Source organism: Mustela erminea, chromosome 15 (genome assembly GCF_009829155.1).
Source record: "Mustela erminea isolate mMusErm1 chromosome 15, mMusErm1.Pri, whole genome shotgun sequence".
NCBI classification, from domain to species: domain Eukaryota; kingdom Metazoa; phylum Chordata; class Mammalia; order Carnivora; family Mustelidae; genus Mustela; species Mustela erminea.
In genome coordinates this window covers 72746485-72761695 of record NC_045628.1, presented here as the reverse complement: position 1 = coordinate 72761695, position 15211 = coordinate 72746485, and the positions used below count along the sequence as shown (strand labels likewise).

Sequence of the window (15211 nt, the reverse complement as noted above, 5' to 3'; positions counted from 1 at the left end):
TATTAACCTTAAAATACGTGTCTTATGAAGGCTTGAACCTGTGAATCTGAGCAAGGGTGACCACACTGACCCTCTCAAGGAAAACAAAATGCTTGAGGTACAATTTTTACAGTACTCTTTGAGGAAAAGCATCATTGGAACTCACTGCCAAAAAACTCAACCACTGAATAATAGTATGTATTTATGAATAACTGCACACACACACACGTGTCAGCATTTCCAATGATTGTTCTTGTATTTCAAGGTTTAGTAACGTCATCAGAGCCCACACCCGCCTAGAGTCAAGATACAGCAATAGTTCTGGAGGATCGTATGATGAAGATAAAAGTAAGTGCCAGCAGGTTGTTCAGATGGAATACAGGTGCCTGGGGAGTGGAAAATGAGCATTTTGATTATTCTTGTTCTAATTACTGAAAAGAGACCCATAAATATTAAGTAACCACAAAATCCAACTCTGCAGGTGAGCACAGAGTCAGCATCTTAAAAGTCAAAGGAAGCCATGCAGTGAACAAATCGAAATTAGAAAACGTCAAACTACGGCCCAAATCTGTATTTTTATATGTGTGGCATTTTTCCTTGGTGATGCAGTTGGGGAGAGCCTAGTAAGAAATTGTCCCACTAGAGAACAGATACTGCATTTCAGGTTTCCACCTGTCTTAAGAGTGGATTTGACCTTTAAGCTCTGTGAGTCAGCTCGCCTAGGGGAGGATCTGTTTTCACATTGAATCTCTCTCCATGGCATAGTCTCAGTAGCCAAGGGAAGACCTCACTAAATTGGGAGATGTAACTGTCACAGGAATTTCTTCATACCCTGGGAAGGTGGGAACACCAAAAAGGTCAATGCATTCATTTATTTTGTTTAAGCCCTGGACAGCTTCTGTGGATACTGAGCAGGTAAAGGGTAGCGCTTGGTCACAAGTGCTGCAGAAATTCTGGAACCAAAGAATGCTCCCTGGGACGTTTTGCTATGCTTACAAAATCAGTAAACTATCTGGTGGGATTTATGTGTCTCTTTTGGTGGAAATTTTAAGAATGGTGGTATTTCATGAGCTAGGTTCATTTGCCAAAGTACAGGTCCCCTGTAGTTATTGTTCTGATTTGTTTTGTTTTTATGGAAAATGTGTAAAGTGGGTAAGGGCTACAAAGTTTTAATGACACTGTGTTTCAGCTGTCCTGACTCTCCTTCTTAATGCATAGTCAGGCATCTCCAGCATTGCAAATACCAATGGAAAGGATAGCTAAAATCCATATATAATTGCCATACTCTAATATAGGTTAAGTTTCAACTGTGCCCCTATATAACTTCTTACTGTTAGTCTGAGATAAAATAAAGTCCTTTCTACTTTCTTTTCTTCTGTGCCCTATCAGGGGACCATACTCACCAAACACTGAGTATTTGAAATCTCAGGGGCACCAACCATCAGTTTAGGATGGGACTAGATTGTACAAATGAGGAGAGTAGTAGCTGAGAAATGGAGAGCTATTCATTCAGGAAAAGTCTGGTTGCTATACAATAATAACTCAGAATTTGAGGACAAAAAAAAATTGCATCATGAAAAGTTGAGGCAGGGGCACCTGAGTGGCTCAGTGGGTTAAAGCCTCTGCCTTCGGCTCAGGTCATGATCTCAGGGTCCTGGGATCAAGCCCCACATCAGGCTCTCTGCTTAGCAGGGAGCCTGCTTCCCCCCCTCTCTCTGCCTGCCTCTCTGCCTACTTGTGGTCTCTGTCTGTCAAATAAATAAATAAAATCTTTATTAAAAAAAAAAAGAAAGAAAGAAAAGGTGAAGCAATCAAATGCTGCCCCCCGCCCCTGCCAGAATTTGACAAGCATAACAAAACCTAAGTCTATGACAGTGGGTTTTACAGCAGGAATATTGTTGTCTTTGCCAGTTGATTCCTTCGAACTGTATCTCTTTGCTCTGGGTCCAGGACATAGAATGTGATAGAAACGCTATAATAAAGTAATTTCAGTCATTTTAAAAAATACATAAATAGTGAATTTCAGAGGCTAATTATAGTAAAATTAGATAATTGTGCCATTACACAAACTTGCATCACTGGTTTTAGGGACAAAAAGAAAAAGTAGTAGAAATATTTGTGAAGAGGGAAAAAAAAACTATGGTGAATAGTTGTGAAAGCTTTGAAGTTGTAAAAGTTGTGCATGCTTTCATCATGGCCTCTATTTCACCTAGAATGTTGTTTTTACAAACTTGTTGTGTGGTATAAAATAAGCAGCATTTTAATGGGAAAATTGGGGTACAGAATTTGAGTTCAGTTAAGTCGTCTGTGAATAATAACCTTGACGTGGTGGCAGTTACTGGCCAGAGAAGTTCCAGTTCATAGCATGTCATTTGGGGACTGAGAGCTTCTATTTTAAATTATTCATATAAGAGGAAATGAAATCAAGTGACTCAAACCATATTCTCATCACAGAAAAACCCAGAAAATATCTGCTAAGATGGTTTTCTAGATGTTTAAGCAGTAGAACTTAACTCTGGCTATCTGGAAGGGGCAGCACGTCTAATAGGGCACAAATCCCCTTGGGACTTTGGTACCTGGGTCCTCCCTGGTGTTATTTTTGGTTCTAGCTACACAGTGAGGGAAATGGCCTGTGCCATAAGAAAAGCAAAGATTGGTAGGCTCAACTCCAAAACGTTATAGCCACAGATCTGGTGTATGTGAAGGGCCATTGTTTTCTCCCTGAATTCTGGGAGGATCATTAGAGATAGAAAGAGTAAGAAGGAATCAGGAGAGACCTAGTGCCCCAGGGCTTCAGAATCTGGGTTTACCCAGGTGGAAGGACTGTGTGCAGCCTCCTGAGAATATTTCCTATTATTAAAAAAAAAAAAAAAAACCCTTGAGTAAAATGGACAAAAAGCAGATTAAGACAGATCTATAAAAATCTTCCTACCAGTATGATGTAAGCTTTTTTAGAACTACTTAAAATATCTGCATTATTCTCTAAGCCATATGCTAGTGTACTTAACCCTATAATAAGGATACAACTAGTTGAGCTGGATAGCAGGTGAGGCCTAGTAGTTTAGACCCAACAGTAGAAAACCAGTTTCAGTCCAACTTATTCCTAGTCTAACAATCCAGTACATTTTTGCTGGTCAGATATGTATCCGAGAACATCATCGAAACAAAGAAAAGTATATCCTTTCCTAACAGAAATCTGACAAGTTTCTTTTTTTCTTAATTCTTTGATATTCCTTCCATTTCTGCTCTCCTTTTAAGTTTTATTATAGAGTAGCTGATTACTTAGAAGTACATTTTGCAATGAGCTTATCCTAGACACTTAGTCAAAACGTTCACTTGCTGAAAGTGAAACATTCTGTAGGTAATTTACTGGGAAGTCTGAGAAGAATTGTCACACATGCTTTACATTTCTCCTAGGCTAAAACCATTGTGGCCAAGATTGATGGCATGGAATTTATAGGGTTCCAGTTGCTTGATATTTGGAGTGTTAGTAAGACCTAACGCTTTGAGGCAAATCCTGAACTTGCCCTTGGAAAACTCCCTTCCCTGACATCCCAGAAGTGGGCTGTGTCCTCATGCCTGCCCTTGCCCCATGCCTCAGTTTTCACAATGGGAAGACACCCCCTCCACTGGTTCTGTTAAATGCTAAGGACAGAGTTCTATGTAGTACAGAAGCCTTGAAGCTGTTATCTCTCACTGCCTTTCAAGATCGCAGCCAAGAAAAGCTACATATAATAGAATTTGCTTAAAGATGATCTAATACACCCTTCTTCTTAATACACTACAATCTAAGTTGTAGGACAGAGCAAGCTTGTCTGAAGACATGTACCTGGCCCATATCATGGGGCCCCCAGTGGAACTGCTTGTCTTAATGCCGCTGGCCTCTACTGAGACCATTGTTAAGAAGGAGCTCCATGGGGATGCCTGGGTGGCTCAGTTGCTTGAGCAGCTGCCTTCGGCTCAGGTCATGATCCCAGCGTCCTGGGATGGAGTCCCACATCGGGCTCCTTGCTCAGCAGGGAGTCTGCTTCTCCCTCTGCATCTGCCTGTGTTCACTCTCTCTCCCTCTCTCTCTCTGACAAATAAATAAAATCTTCAAAAAAAAAAAAGAAGGAGCTCCATGATAAGTCTGGCTAGAGATTTATTAACTTTGTTGATCTTTTCACAGAACCATACTGTTCAAGGTATTAGGGAAACAACAATGAACAAAATAAAGTCTTCACTGTTGTGGAGCTCATATGAGAGTCAGAAGAGGGACCCAGTGCCTATGAATGGGTGAACTGTGCCAGGAAGGAAAACTAAAGCAGGGTGAGAGGTTAGAAAGTGATTGGAGTGAGAGGTAGATTTTAAATAGAGTGGTCCTGGGTCAGAGACCTGTGTGAGGTAAAGGAGCCACAGGCTCTCCAGGTAAAGGCACTGCAGCTAACGGGAATGCTAGATGGGAAGGCCCTGAAGTTTGATGGTGTCTCGTGTGATCACAGAGCAGCAAGAAAGCCAGAATGACTGAGGTGGTGTGAGCGAGGAGGATAGTGGGAGGAGATGAGCCAAGAGAGTAATAGACCTTGTAAGGCCTTAAAGGCCATGGTGTAGAGTTTGAAACTTCATTTTGAATGGAAAGGGGAGCCACTGGAGAGTGTCAAGCAGAGAGAGAGATGGGAGTGAACTTCTGTTTCCAAATGATTGCTCTGTCTGCTCAGTAGTAAACAGACTGTAGAGGGGCAAGGAGGGCAGACTGAGGGAGGCCATTGCAGTCTCCCTGTGAGAGAACATGGTGGCTTACACTGGTAGCAATGGCGATGGTGAAAAGTGGTCTTCTTCTGGATTTGATTTGAGGGTAGAGCTCACTGAATATGATGCCATGTTACCTAACCTCTCTTTCCCCTCTGTAAAGTAAGGGTAAGAGGTACCTATTATTGGGCTGTTAATATGTGCAATGCAGGGGCGCCTGGGTGGCTCAGTCGGTTGAACATTTGACTTGATTTTGGCTTGGGTCATGATCTCGGGGTTGTGAGATCTAGCCCCACATCAGGCCTATCCTTCTGCCCTCACAATAAATATATGAATCTTTTAAAAGAATATATGCAATGCATAGATCAGTGCCTGGTGTAAAGGAAGCACTCCCTGTGTTAGTTCTTAATGTTATTATTGTTTTTATTACTGTTATCCTCATTATTTTCATGATTACGAATTGGATGTGAGATGTGAAAGAGAAATCGGGGCTAGCTCTAAGGCTCCTTGTCCTGAACAAAATGGAAATATGGAGTTATATTTTACTGAAATAGGAAAGATTGGAGAAAGACCAAGTTCTCACAGTGATGAGAATTTGCATGATTTACTGTTTTCTCTTTGTGTGTCTATATTTCCCATTGCTCTGTAATGCATAATTGTATATTAGATTATCAAAAAAAGGGACTCAAAAATCTAATCAAGTGATTCTAACCCATTGATCCTATAATTCATACTCATCAAATGAGATGGTTAGAAAGTTATTTTTACTAACCTCAATTTGTAAGATTCTTTCTACAAACACCAAGTAGGGAAAACAAAAATCATCTCTTCCTAAAAATAACACACGCTTGTCTGTCTCACCCTACAGATGACCCGATTTCTCCCTACACGGGCTGGCTCTTGACTATTACAGAGACCAAACAGCCGCAGCCCCTCCCCATGCCTTGTACTGGAGGATGCTGGGCCCCCCTGGTTGACTACCTCCCAGAGACCATCACTCCCCGGGGGCCCCTCCACAGGTAGGTAGCATGTGTGGGTAGAGGGAAATGACTACTTAGCTTTGGCTGGACTTTTCTTCCTATGAGGAGAGTGAAATCATTCCAGGTCCCATCAAATGAAACGACCTTTGAAATCAGAGGGACCATGCATGGCTTGACTTACAGCTCTCAGTGTATTTGTAGAGTTTGGTTGAATATTAACCTCAGTGCAAAGCTGCCTTGTAACTCAGAAATTTTCCTCGATGCAGTCTGGATATGGATATGCATTCTGTGATGATTTTTAGGTTGTAAGTAACTCTTCCTCCCTGAGCTCTTACTACCAAGTGACTAGTAAGTCTCCCTGTTATGTGATCAACTCAGCCAACATTTCTTCTCTTTGTGGAGTTCTGTGCTATGTCAGAAATTAAACTCCATTTCCCTGGATTAAGGGTCTTACATAATTCTCCAGCAGGGCTTGTGAGTTGTATTAACTGTGACTTAATGATCTATCAATGTATTTCCATCCTCTTCAGAAGTTACATTAATTTCATCATGTCATTGATCAGGTGCAATATTGCTGTTATTTTTATGACTGAGATGGTGGTGGATCACAGTGTGAGAGAAGATTGGGCTCTTCATCTACCATTATTACTTCATGCTGTCTTCTTAGGTAAGATTGGATCCAAGAGGAATTCTAGCCAGTAGGGTCAAAAACCTATAGATGTAATCCAGAGAGCCTTCCTTTTACATTGACATCCTGCTTTCCTCATTTCTGAAAGATTTAGTCTCTTCCATTTTTCATTTCTTCTATGTGACATCAGCTCTACAATTTCACTTGACCAGTCATTGTTTAAAATTGCCCTATCACTGCATTATAGGGTGGTACTTTGCCAGTGCTATTCCTATAAAGATACCCAAAATAAGTGGGGCCTCTTTGAGGGTCTTTGGCTAGATGGGATTAATTTAAAGCCATGAGACACCATTAGCACATAGAGAGAAAGAAGGTAGAGCACAGCAGACCAAGTGCTGCGATTTTAAGATAGCCAAATTGTAGAGCAAAAAAGGGAAGAGGAACAAGCTGGGGAGACTCAGAAGTTTAGTTAAAGAGAGATGAACAAAGCTAGAATCTTTCAGTTAACAGAGTGATCCAGGGAAGAGAACATCCCAGGAAGGAGGAATGCTAACCATGTCAAATGCTACTGGGAGGTCAAGAAAAGTCCATCTATCAGCATTTTTATGAGAACATTTGATTTGAGGAATAAAGCATTTTATTTTTCCTAAGCCCAACTTCTTTATGTTGGTAACACAAACAATAACAAAGAAAACCGAACATTCTTTTAACGTGTTCCTCCCGAGTGACTTGGAATCTTTACTATCCCTGGAATCTAAATGAGCTTAAAACTTGTTTATACTAAGAGATTCCACCGTTTTGTTCCAGGTTTGGACCATTACCGGCCTGAAGTCTTTGAACACAGCAAAAAATTGCTCCTTCACCTCTTGATTGCCCTCTCTTGCAACAGCAATTTTCATGCCATTGCTTCTATGCTCCTGCAGACTCGAGAGATGGGCGAAGCTAAGACTCTCACAATTCAGCCAGCTTATCAGCCAGAGTATCTCTACACAGGTAACGAAAGGAGTGGCAGAGAGCCTGAGACAGAATCACAAATGCGAAGATAACTTAAGGTGTCAGGGGAGCCCAAACTACTTCCCTAATGTGATCACCCCCCCAACTTTCCAAGCAAGCAAGTAGCTGCACCATAAATATGCACCATTCCACCTGATGGTCAACTTGATTCTCAAAATCCTTCTTCGTTATTGAATATTTTCAGATGTCATTTTACTTCTTATTATGCTTGCTGCTCTTCTTAAATATGCTCCTGCTGATAACATTGAAAATTAAGATGCCCTTTGGCCAAGAGCATCAAACACTGAAAGATGAGAATGTACAAAACAGTGACCTTCTCCATCACCCTGAGAGCAGGTTATTGCCAAGGTGCCCAATGTATCACTTGTGTACCTTCTGGTTCCCCTGAGGGAATTTTCACTTTATTAAAGTAATTGATTTTTCTGGAAGGCACCATGAATGGAAGTCTACTAAGAACCATTGCTTTTTTAAAACCAAAATTTTCTTCTTAGAAATGAGAACAGAATGCATTAGCTGAGTCATGTTTGGGTCAAATTACTCAGCTATGTCCAGCTATTCATGAAAGCTTTCCTAAAAGGGTTGGCCAGTGGTTTTCATTTAGAATCAGAACATTTAAAATATCTTTAAATGAGAATGAACTAACATTCCTGACTATTTTGTATGTTACATTGGCCCTCGATATGGTATGGCCCTTCCATATGTCACTGTGTACTTAATTCATAATCTTAAAGAGACTGTGCCTTTTACTCATCATTTGTACTCAGTGCCATCTTGTCCTTTGACAGCAATTAAGATATTTCTTTGGAAAATAAACACAGAGTCACTGAGTCTGAGACATCAGGACTACTGATCTCAGTTTAAGCCCTTTGTTTTAAACCAAGCTACAGTTTATTGAACATAACCCATCAATTGCCTCTCAGAAACACAAAACTCTCTTTACTGTTGATGTTTAATTAAAAGAATCTAAAGACTTCTTGCTTTCCCAACTCCCCAAGATAAAGATGTATCCTATTAAGCACATGGTCTTAGACTGAGAACATTGTAATGTCCATTAAGTTGCGTGGCCCTGAGTGCATCTGTTCTGTATTCACTAATACCACTGATATAGCATAAAGTGGGCACTAATGGTACAAAACACAATATGCCGTAGTTAAGACAAACAACAGATAGTATTGTAAGATAATTGAATCTATAGCACACGTGGAATAGATGTACAAAGGGTTTGGAAAATGTCTCCTCTTCATAAACATTTACTAATACCTCATGAACACCTCGTTTCAACTCTGATTCCTTTAAAATCCAGGCTGAAAACTTGTGTGATAGAAATTACTGTCTTGCTCTTTTATAATAGGAAACTAAGGCACAGAGAAGTCATGTAAACTCTCAGAGATTGCTCAACAAATGGCAGAGGTGATATTCAGGCCTAAGGCTTCTCACTCCTATTTCAGAGTATCTGTCAGTTACTATGGACCTCTATGATTATTAAGTAGGAGAAAAGGGATGGTTTTGTATATACCTTTTCCCAGACCAACAACACACCCAGAGATGCAGAATGATAACCAAATCTGAGGTGGGGAAAAAAACATAGTATTTGTTTCTACCATATTTCTTTGACTGCCATGAGATCTATTTTATTAAAACATATTAATATGCACATAATACTCACAGTTGTAAGTTCATTTTCTCAAAATGTATGACGTAGATGTTATATGTATAAATATCAATTATTAGGTGCTGATATACTCAAAAATGGTATCATTTCACCAATTTAAGAAGTCTAAAACCCAGGAATGATTTATGAACAGCACATTTGGGTCCAGATGTGTAGTGGAACTATTTCTGGGTCTGTGCTTATATATGTGCGTGTGCACACAGACACATGTGCAAACAGACATGTGTGCACATATGTGCATGAATGCACACACAGACACACACACACATACACCCCACTTCTTCTGTGGAAAGGACCGATACACACACCAGAGTAGAAAACAGCAGATCACACTCCTATTATGAAAGATACCCTGGTTTACACAACAGTGCAACTATTCCAGAAGCCAGGAAAGAATATCAGTTTCATTTCATGTTGACCACAGCCACAATCAAATGTTTTCTCCAAAACATTTAAATAACTACGCACTTCTGATTGCTCACCTCCTAACCACACGAAGGACCTGCCTAGCACATTCTGCCTTGACCTTCTTGTCCCACCAGGTGGCTTTGATTTCCTGAGAGAGGACCAGTCATCCCCGGTGCCGGACTCGGGGCTGAGCTCCAGTTCCACGTCCTCCAGCATCAGTTTGGGGGGCAGCAGCGGGAACCTCCCACAGATGACCCAGGAGGTGGAGGATACAGACACAACTGCTGAAGCGGATGAGAAGGCAAACAAGCTCATTGAGTTTCTGACAACCAGGTAGTGAGGGGTCAGGAGACAGGGCCCTGGCTTTAGGTTGGTCTTTTGAGGGAAATATCATCCATCCAAAACCACTCAGATGGAAAACCGAGCCCGCGGCTGTAGCAAAGCCTTCTTTTCTCCTCTAAATTGCATCTGCAGAAGTCTGTGCACCAGGTAGATCCTGGCAACAGTTGTCTAAGGTCCCAGTGATGGCACAGTTGATGGGGGGGGGGGGTTTCCACGTACAAAGACAATGCAGCAGATGGAGGCAGGACACGGTAGCACCCCATGATAAGGATGACTTTAATCATCTGTTAGAGCTGCCAGGATCCGGGAGTTCTGAGACTTGGCAAAGCACATTGCTCTGGACACCAACTGTATTAGCCACGGTCAACCCAGGAGCAGCTGCAGAGGGGACCATTGTCTGTTCATCTAATCCAGAGTCATTTATAAATGGAAGTCTGACACAATAGGAAGCATGATAGGAAAGGAAGCAAACTGATGATCAAAAATCAAGAAGAGATGCAAGCAATTCTGTTTTTGAGGTCTTCTGGTTCTCCTACTGAACAATTTAGCTTATAAGTGTTCAGAATTTCTAGCACCCCAGGGTCCAGTTTGGCATTAAGAAAACTAGACTCACCTGTGACTGTATGGGGGGGAGGGGCTGCTCTCTTTCTCAGTGCATTAAATCCTAGAAGTCTAGTCTATATCTTTGTTATCTGATACCCTTGATTTTTCTTTCTTCCACAAATGCATCAATTAATGCAAAAAAATGAGAAAAGCATTTTCTTCCCTTAGTTAATTTCAGAGTATTCCTTGCAGCTTTCAGTTCAATATAGGATTTAATAAAGGAAGCTTCGGAAGGGAGTTGATGGTGCATACAATCAGGGTATCTCAGAGACCTGAATGATTTGTGGAGAATAAAAGTATGCTCACCACTCAACACTGTCAGTACCACGTGTTGGAAAGGGTGTTCTCTGAAATTCTCACATCTGGCTTTATCTGTTCTTCCCGTTGAAAACCAAGTAGATATCAGAGGCTGTATCTTTAATTTGTTTCTACAGTATTTGGCAGCCTAATGATATGATCCTGATAAAAACATAATCTCTGCAGATCTAGAGTGTACAAATGGAGTCTGTGTCTAAACCTATATTTTAATCAACATTTTATATCACTTTATTTGACAAACATATAGCGCCTATTGTGTGTAAACACTGTTCTGGTGAATTGAGAGGTTTTGATTTCGTGAGTAAATTTTGTGAGGTTTTCATTTTGTGAGTAAAACATAAGAAAAAATATACCTCCATAAATTAAATCAGTTTGAGGATGCTCTTATGCTTTACAAGATTAAAATTAACCCTACATTAATCAGTAAAATTTGAAAATCATATTATGCCCTTGAAGTTACAACTGCATACATGGCTTTAAAAATGCAAAATAATTATATTTAAATGGTTATATTTTTAACATATTGTATGTTCTGTTTAAGGGCATTTGGTCCACTTTGGTGCCATGAAGACATCACACCCAAAAATCAAAATTCAAAGAGTGCTGAACAGCTCACTAATTTTCTACGTCATGTTGTATCTGTTTTTAAAGACTCCAAATCAGGTAGGTATTTTCTCCTATTTCCCCAAATGCCATTTCTAACATTTTCTGTAATGGAGCATATTCTTCACATTATGACTATATATATGTATATATAGATAGAGTGAGTGAGTTCTGGATATAGCATATATGTGTATGTATACATATGCAGAATATAATATATATAGTAGGTTATACGTATATAATTCAGAACTATATATGTGTTTGTGTGTGTGTGTGTGTGTGTGTGTGTGTGTGTGTGTGTGTGTGTATAGTTCTGCAATCGGCATTGATAGCAGAAGAATATTCATTAGGGAGCTTTGAGCCTTATTTTGGATGTGTCTAACTGAATGATTGTTAATGTCATGTATTTTTGCATTAGGCTTTATCAAATAATTCCCAAAGGTCACTGTTCTTGCTTCATTTACCTCACTAGAATTAAACCATGCCCCATATTAATTTTATTTGAAGAAGAGTTCATGACACAACACACATATGAAAAGTTGCTCAACATTACTAATCATCAGGGAAATGCAAATCAAAGCAACGATGAGGTATCACCTTATACCTATCAGAATGGCTAGAGTCAAAAAGACAAGAAATAACAAGTGTTGGCAAGGCTGTGAGGAAAAAGGAACCCTCTTTACCTATTGGTGAGAATGTAAATTGGTGCAGCCACTATGGAAGACAGTATGGAATTTCCTCAAAACATTAAAAGTAGAAATATCAAATGATTCAATAATTGTGCTACTGGGCATTTATCCAAACAAAATGAAAACACTAGTTTGAAAAGACATGTGACCTCCTGTGTTTATTGTAATATTATTTGCAATAGCCAATATATGGAAATAACCCAAGTGTCCATCCATAGATGAATGGATAAGGAAGATGTGGTGTGTGTATATAACCATAGATGTAGACATATATTCATTCCATATATATTACATTACATATAATACACATATTATACATATACATAATAAACATATTATATATAATGGAATATGTGATAGAATATATTAAAATGAAATATTATGCAGCCATAAAAAAGATGAGGGGTTTTGTTTGTTCATTTGTTTGTTTTTCTATTTATGACAAAATGGATATACCCAGAGGGTATTGTGTTAAATGAAGTCGGACTGAGAAAAAAAATCCAATACGATTTTACTCATATGTAAAATCTAAAAAACAAAACAGACGAATAAACAAATAAAAGCAGAACCAGACCTATAAGTAAAGAGAACAAACTGATTGTTGCTGGAACAAAGGGAGTAGGGATCTGGGCAGAATGGGTAAAGGGAAGTGGGAGGTCCAGGCCTCCAGCCATGGAAGGAGTAAGTCACAGGGATAAAAGGCACAGCGTAGGGAATCTCAGCGATGATATTGTGATACTGTTGTATGGTGACAGGTGGTAGCTACACTTATGGTGAGCACAGCATAACATAAAGAGAAGCTGAACCACTATGCTGTATGCCTGAAACTAGTGTGACATTGTATGTCAAGTATACTCAAATTTTTAAATTTTACAAAGAAACAAAGTAATAAAGTAGCAAATCTTCTTGACTGTATTCAGACTCAACTGTGAGAAACTGGTTGACTTGAAAACTGGTTAGAAAAAGAATCTTGTGATAAAATGTTAACTTTGAAAGCATTTGCTACTAATTCCCGTGCTAATGATCATTCAATATTCTGAACACAGTGTGATTCTTATTTAGACTCTAGGAACATCATGACGTTTAAGCCCTTAGCTGCACACCATTCAGATTCAACTTAGCCGGGGCTGGTTTGCTTGGGAAAGTTAAATTTGGTTCCCCGGAATGATGCAGTAAGTGACCCTACCTTCTCCCACACGAGTCTGGCCAAATGAAAGGTGTCTCACTGGCTTTCCCAGCTGCTCTTAGAATTAGCACATCTCATATTTCAGAATATTCCAGATTAGCTACATCTCTTCTCATTATCACAGGGGGCTTCCAGAAGAAAAAATAAATACTGATAAACTAACAAGAGAAACTCATTTCAGGAATAGGATTGACATTTCTTGTTTTGAGTGTCTCCTTTGGAATATTTTTGAAATATTAAGACCTCTCTGTGTATTTCCACTACTTAAAAGTCACTTAATAATTGAACATAAACCAAAGGAAGAAATTTGTTTGTGTGTGAGCCATTAATTTGTCTTAGATTGTATGAAGATAATAAAAATGAGAAAACACATGAATCCCTTCACTATTTCCTTAGAGGGTACTTAGAGGCTGAGTCTTTCCACATCTTACTCCAGATACACTTAATACGGTTTCCCTGTACAGCCCTGCTTTCTGCTCTGTGTTCCTGGAAACGCTTATATTAGTCAGGTAGCCTAGCTACTGTAACACACAACCCCCAAAGTTCAGAGGCTTAACGTAATAGAAGGCTACTTCTGGATCACATAACAGGTCAGTATAGATGTTTGTCAGTGGCCTTCCACATGGCACTTCAAAGACCCTTCGTCCTGTGGCTCTGTCACCCCCATTACCCAGAGGCCTCTCCTCAGCCCTCCTTGTCCAGCCAGCAGGTGCAGGAAGAACTGAGTGGAAGATTACGTAGGAGGAATTTACACCACACCAGGCTCGAATGTAGCATCCAGTGTTTCTTCTCACATTCCACTGGTCAGAACTCAGGCCACGAAGTCACACCTCGCTCCAGGAAAGGCTGGGAAATGTAGGGTTGCTGTGTGTGACACATTAAACAGCCTTTCTTTAGGGGCATTGTCATAGTTGCCCTGGAGTTCTGCAATCCTACTAATGGTGTTCTAGCCTTCAGGTCCATTGTGATGTAAATATGTTTTAGTTCATCGACAGAGGACCTAACCCCATACGTAATAAAATTAAGTAGGAAAATAAAACAAAATAAAGGTAACAAATTCTGTTTTGAAGCATGGTCCATTCTTAAATTGGGAACTGTCTGTGTGGGTTTAATCCTATATTTACTATCTAAGTATTCATGCCTAAGTCCATTTTCCAGGACCCTTTGTTTGTTCTGCAGAAACATTTTCTTATATAGTCTACAGGTCCCTAGGGTCAAACAGCCCGGCAGCAGCTAAGAACAATGACATTAAATTATCCTTCCTGATTCACTTTTATGTGACAATCAAATGTACCACAGAGCCCTCTAGATCTCAGAAACAACCAAAATCACTGTTTTCATTATGTCCTCTGACTTTGTAGTCAGCTTTCCTCCCGCAGAGGGACACAGCAGAGAGTACAGATAGTGGCCCAGAAGTCAGTTATGCACTTTACCTTACATTTTTATTTCCATCTGTTCAAGGGGTTTTCTGATGATTATGATGACCTTCATGCTATTGGAAGAACCAATATTCAGGCGAGAGTTTAAATGACATCTGCCTTCTTGGCAACATCTACATTTCAGTATCTGCATATTTGTAGACTGTTGTGAAGAGTGTTGACTTTGGTATAGGCTTTGGTTATGTTTAGAGTTGACTAGATCCACTAGCAGCTTTCCTCTACATACACAAGCACTCTGAAAACTTGTTCCCAACAAATTCTTTTATGAAAACAGGAGTGAAAGTATGCTATGCAAAAAGTAGTTCAGAAGAACACCGTAGAAAAATAGGGCAATGAACAAGAATACATTTGTGAGTCAGTATTGTGTGTCGGGCACTGTGCTAAGCATTTTTTGAATTGTTGAATTTCTACAACAACTCTAGGAAATAGTGCATGACTGTTATTCCTCAGCTAAACATAAGCAAAACAGGCTTATAGAGAACGCATTTCTTTCCCAGAGTCCCAAAACACTTAATTCAAAACCAGAACCATCTTGCTTCACATCTTCTAACTCTTTCTACTGCACTAGGCTTCTTTAAGATCTATCCAAATTTGATGTTTTTTTTTTTTAAATTTTAAAATG

At 39.7% G+C, this 15211-nt stretch overlaps 1 protein-coding gene across 9 annotated transcripts in view; it reads left to right on the top strand.

Annotated features, from left to right (window-relative positions):
- The window catches only part of FRY (FRY microtubule binding protein), a 335554-nt gene that overhangs the window by 260856 nt on the left and 59487 nt on the right, over positions 1-15211 (top strand). For all 9 annotated transcript variants that reach the window (XM_032314833.1, XM_032314834.1, XM_032314832.1 and 6 more), the window contains 6 exons: positions 245-327; positions 5576-5726; positions 6251-6354; positions 7123-7308; positions 9544-9742; positions 11214-11335. In XM_032314833.1, coding sequence (XP_032170724.1) covers positions 245-327; positions 5576-5726; positions 6251-6354; positions 7123-7308; positions 9544-9742; positions 11214-11335 — 845 coding nt within the window. The remainder of the gene's footprint in view (positions 1-244; positions 328-5575; positions 5727-6250; positions 6355-7122; positions 7309-9543; positions 9743-11213; positions 11336-15211) is intronic.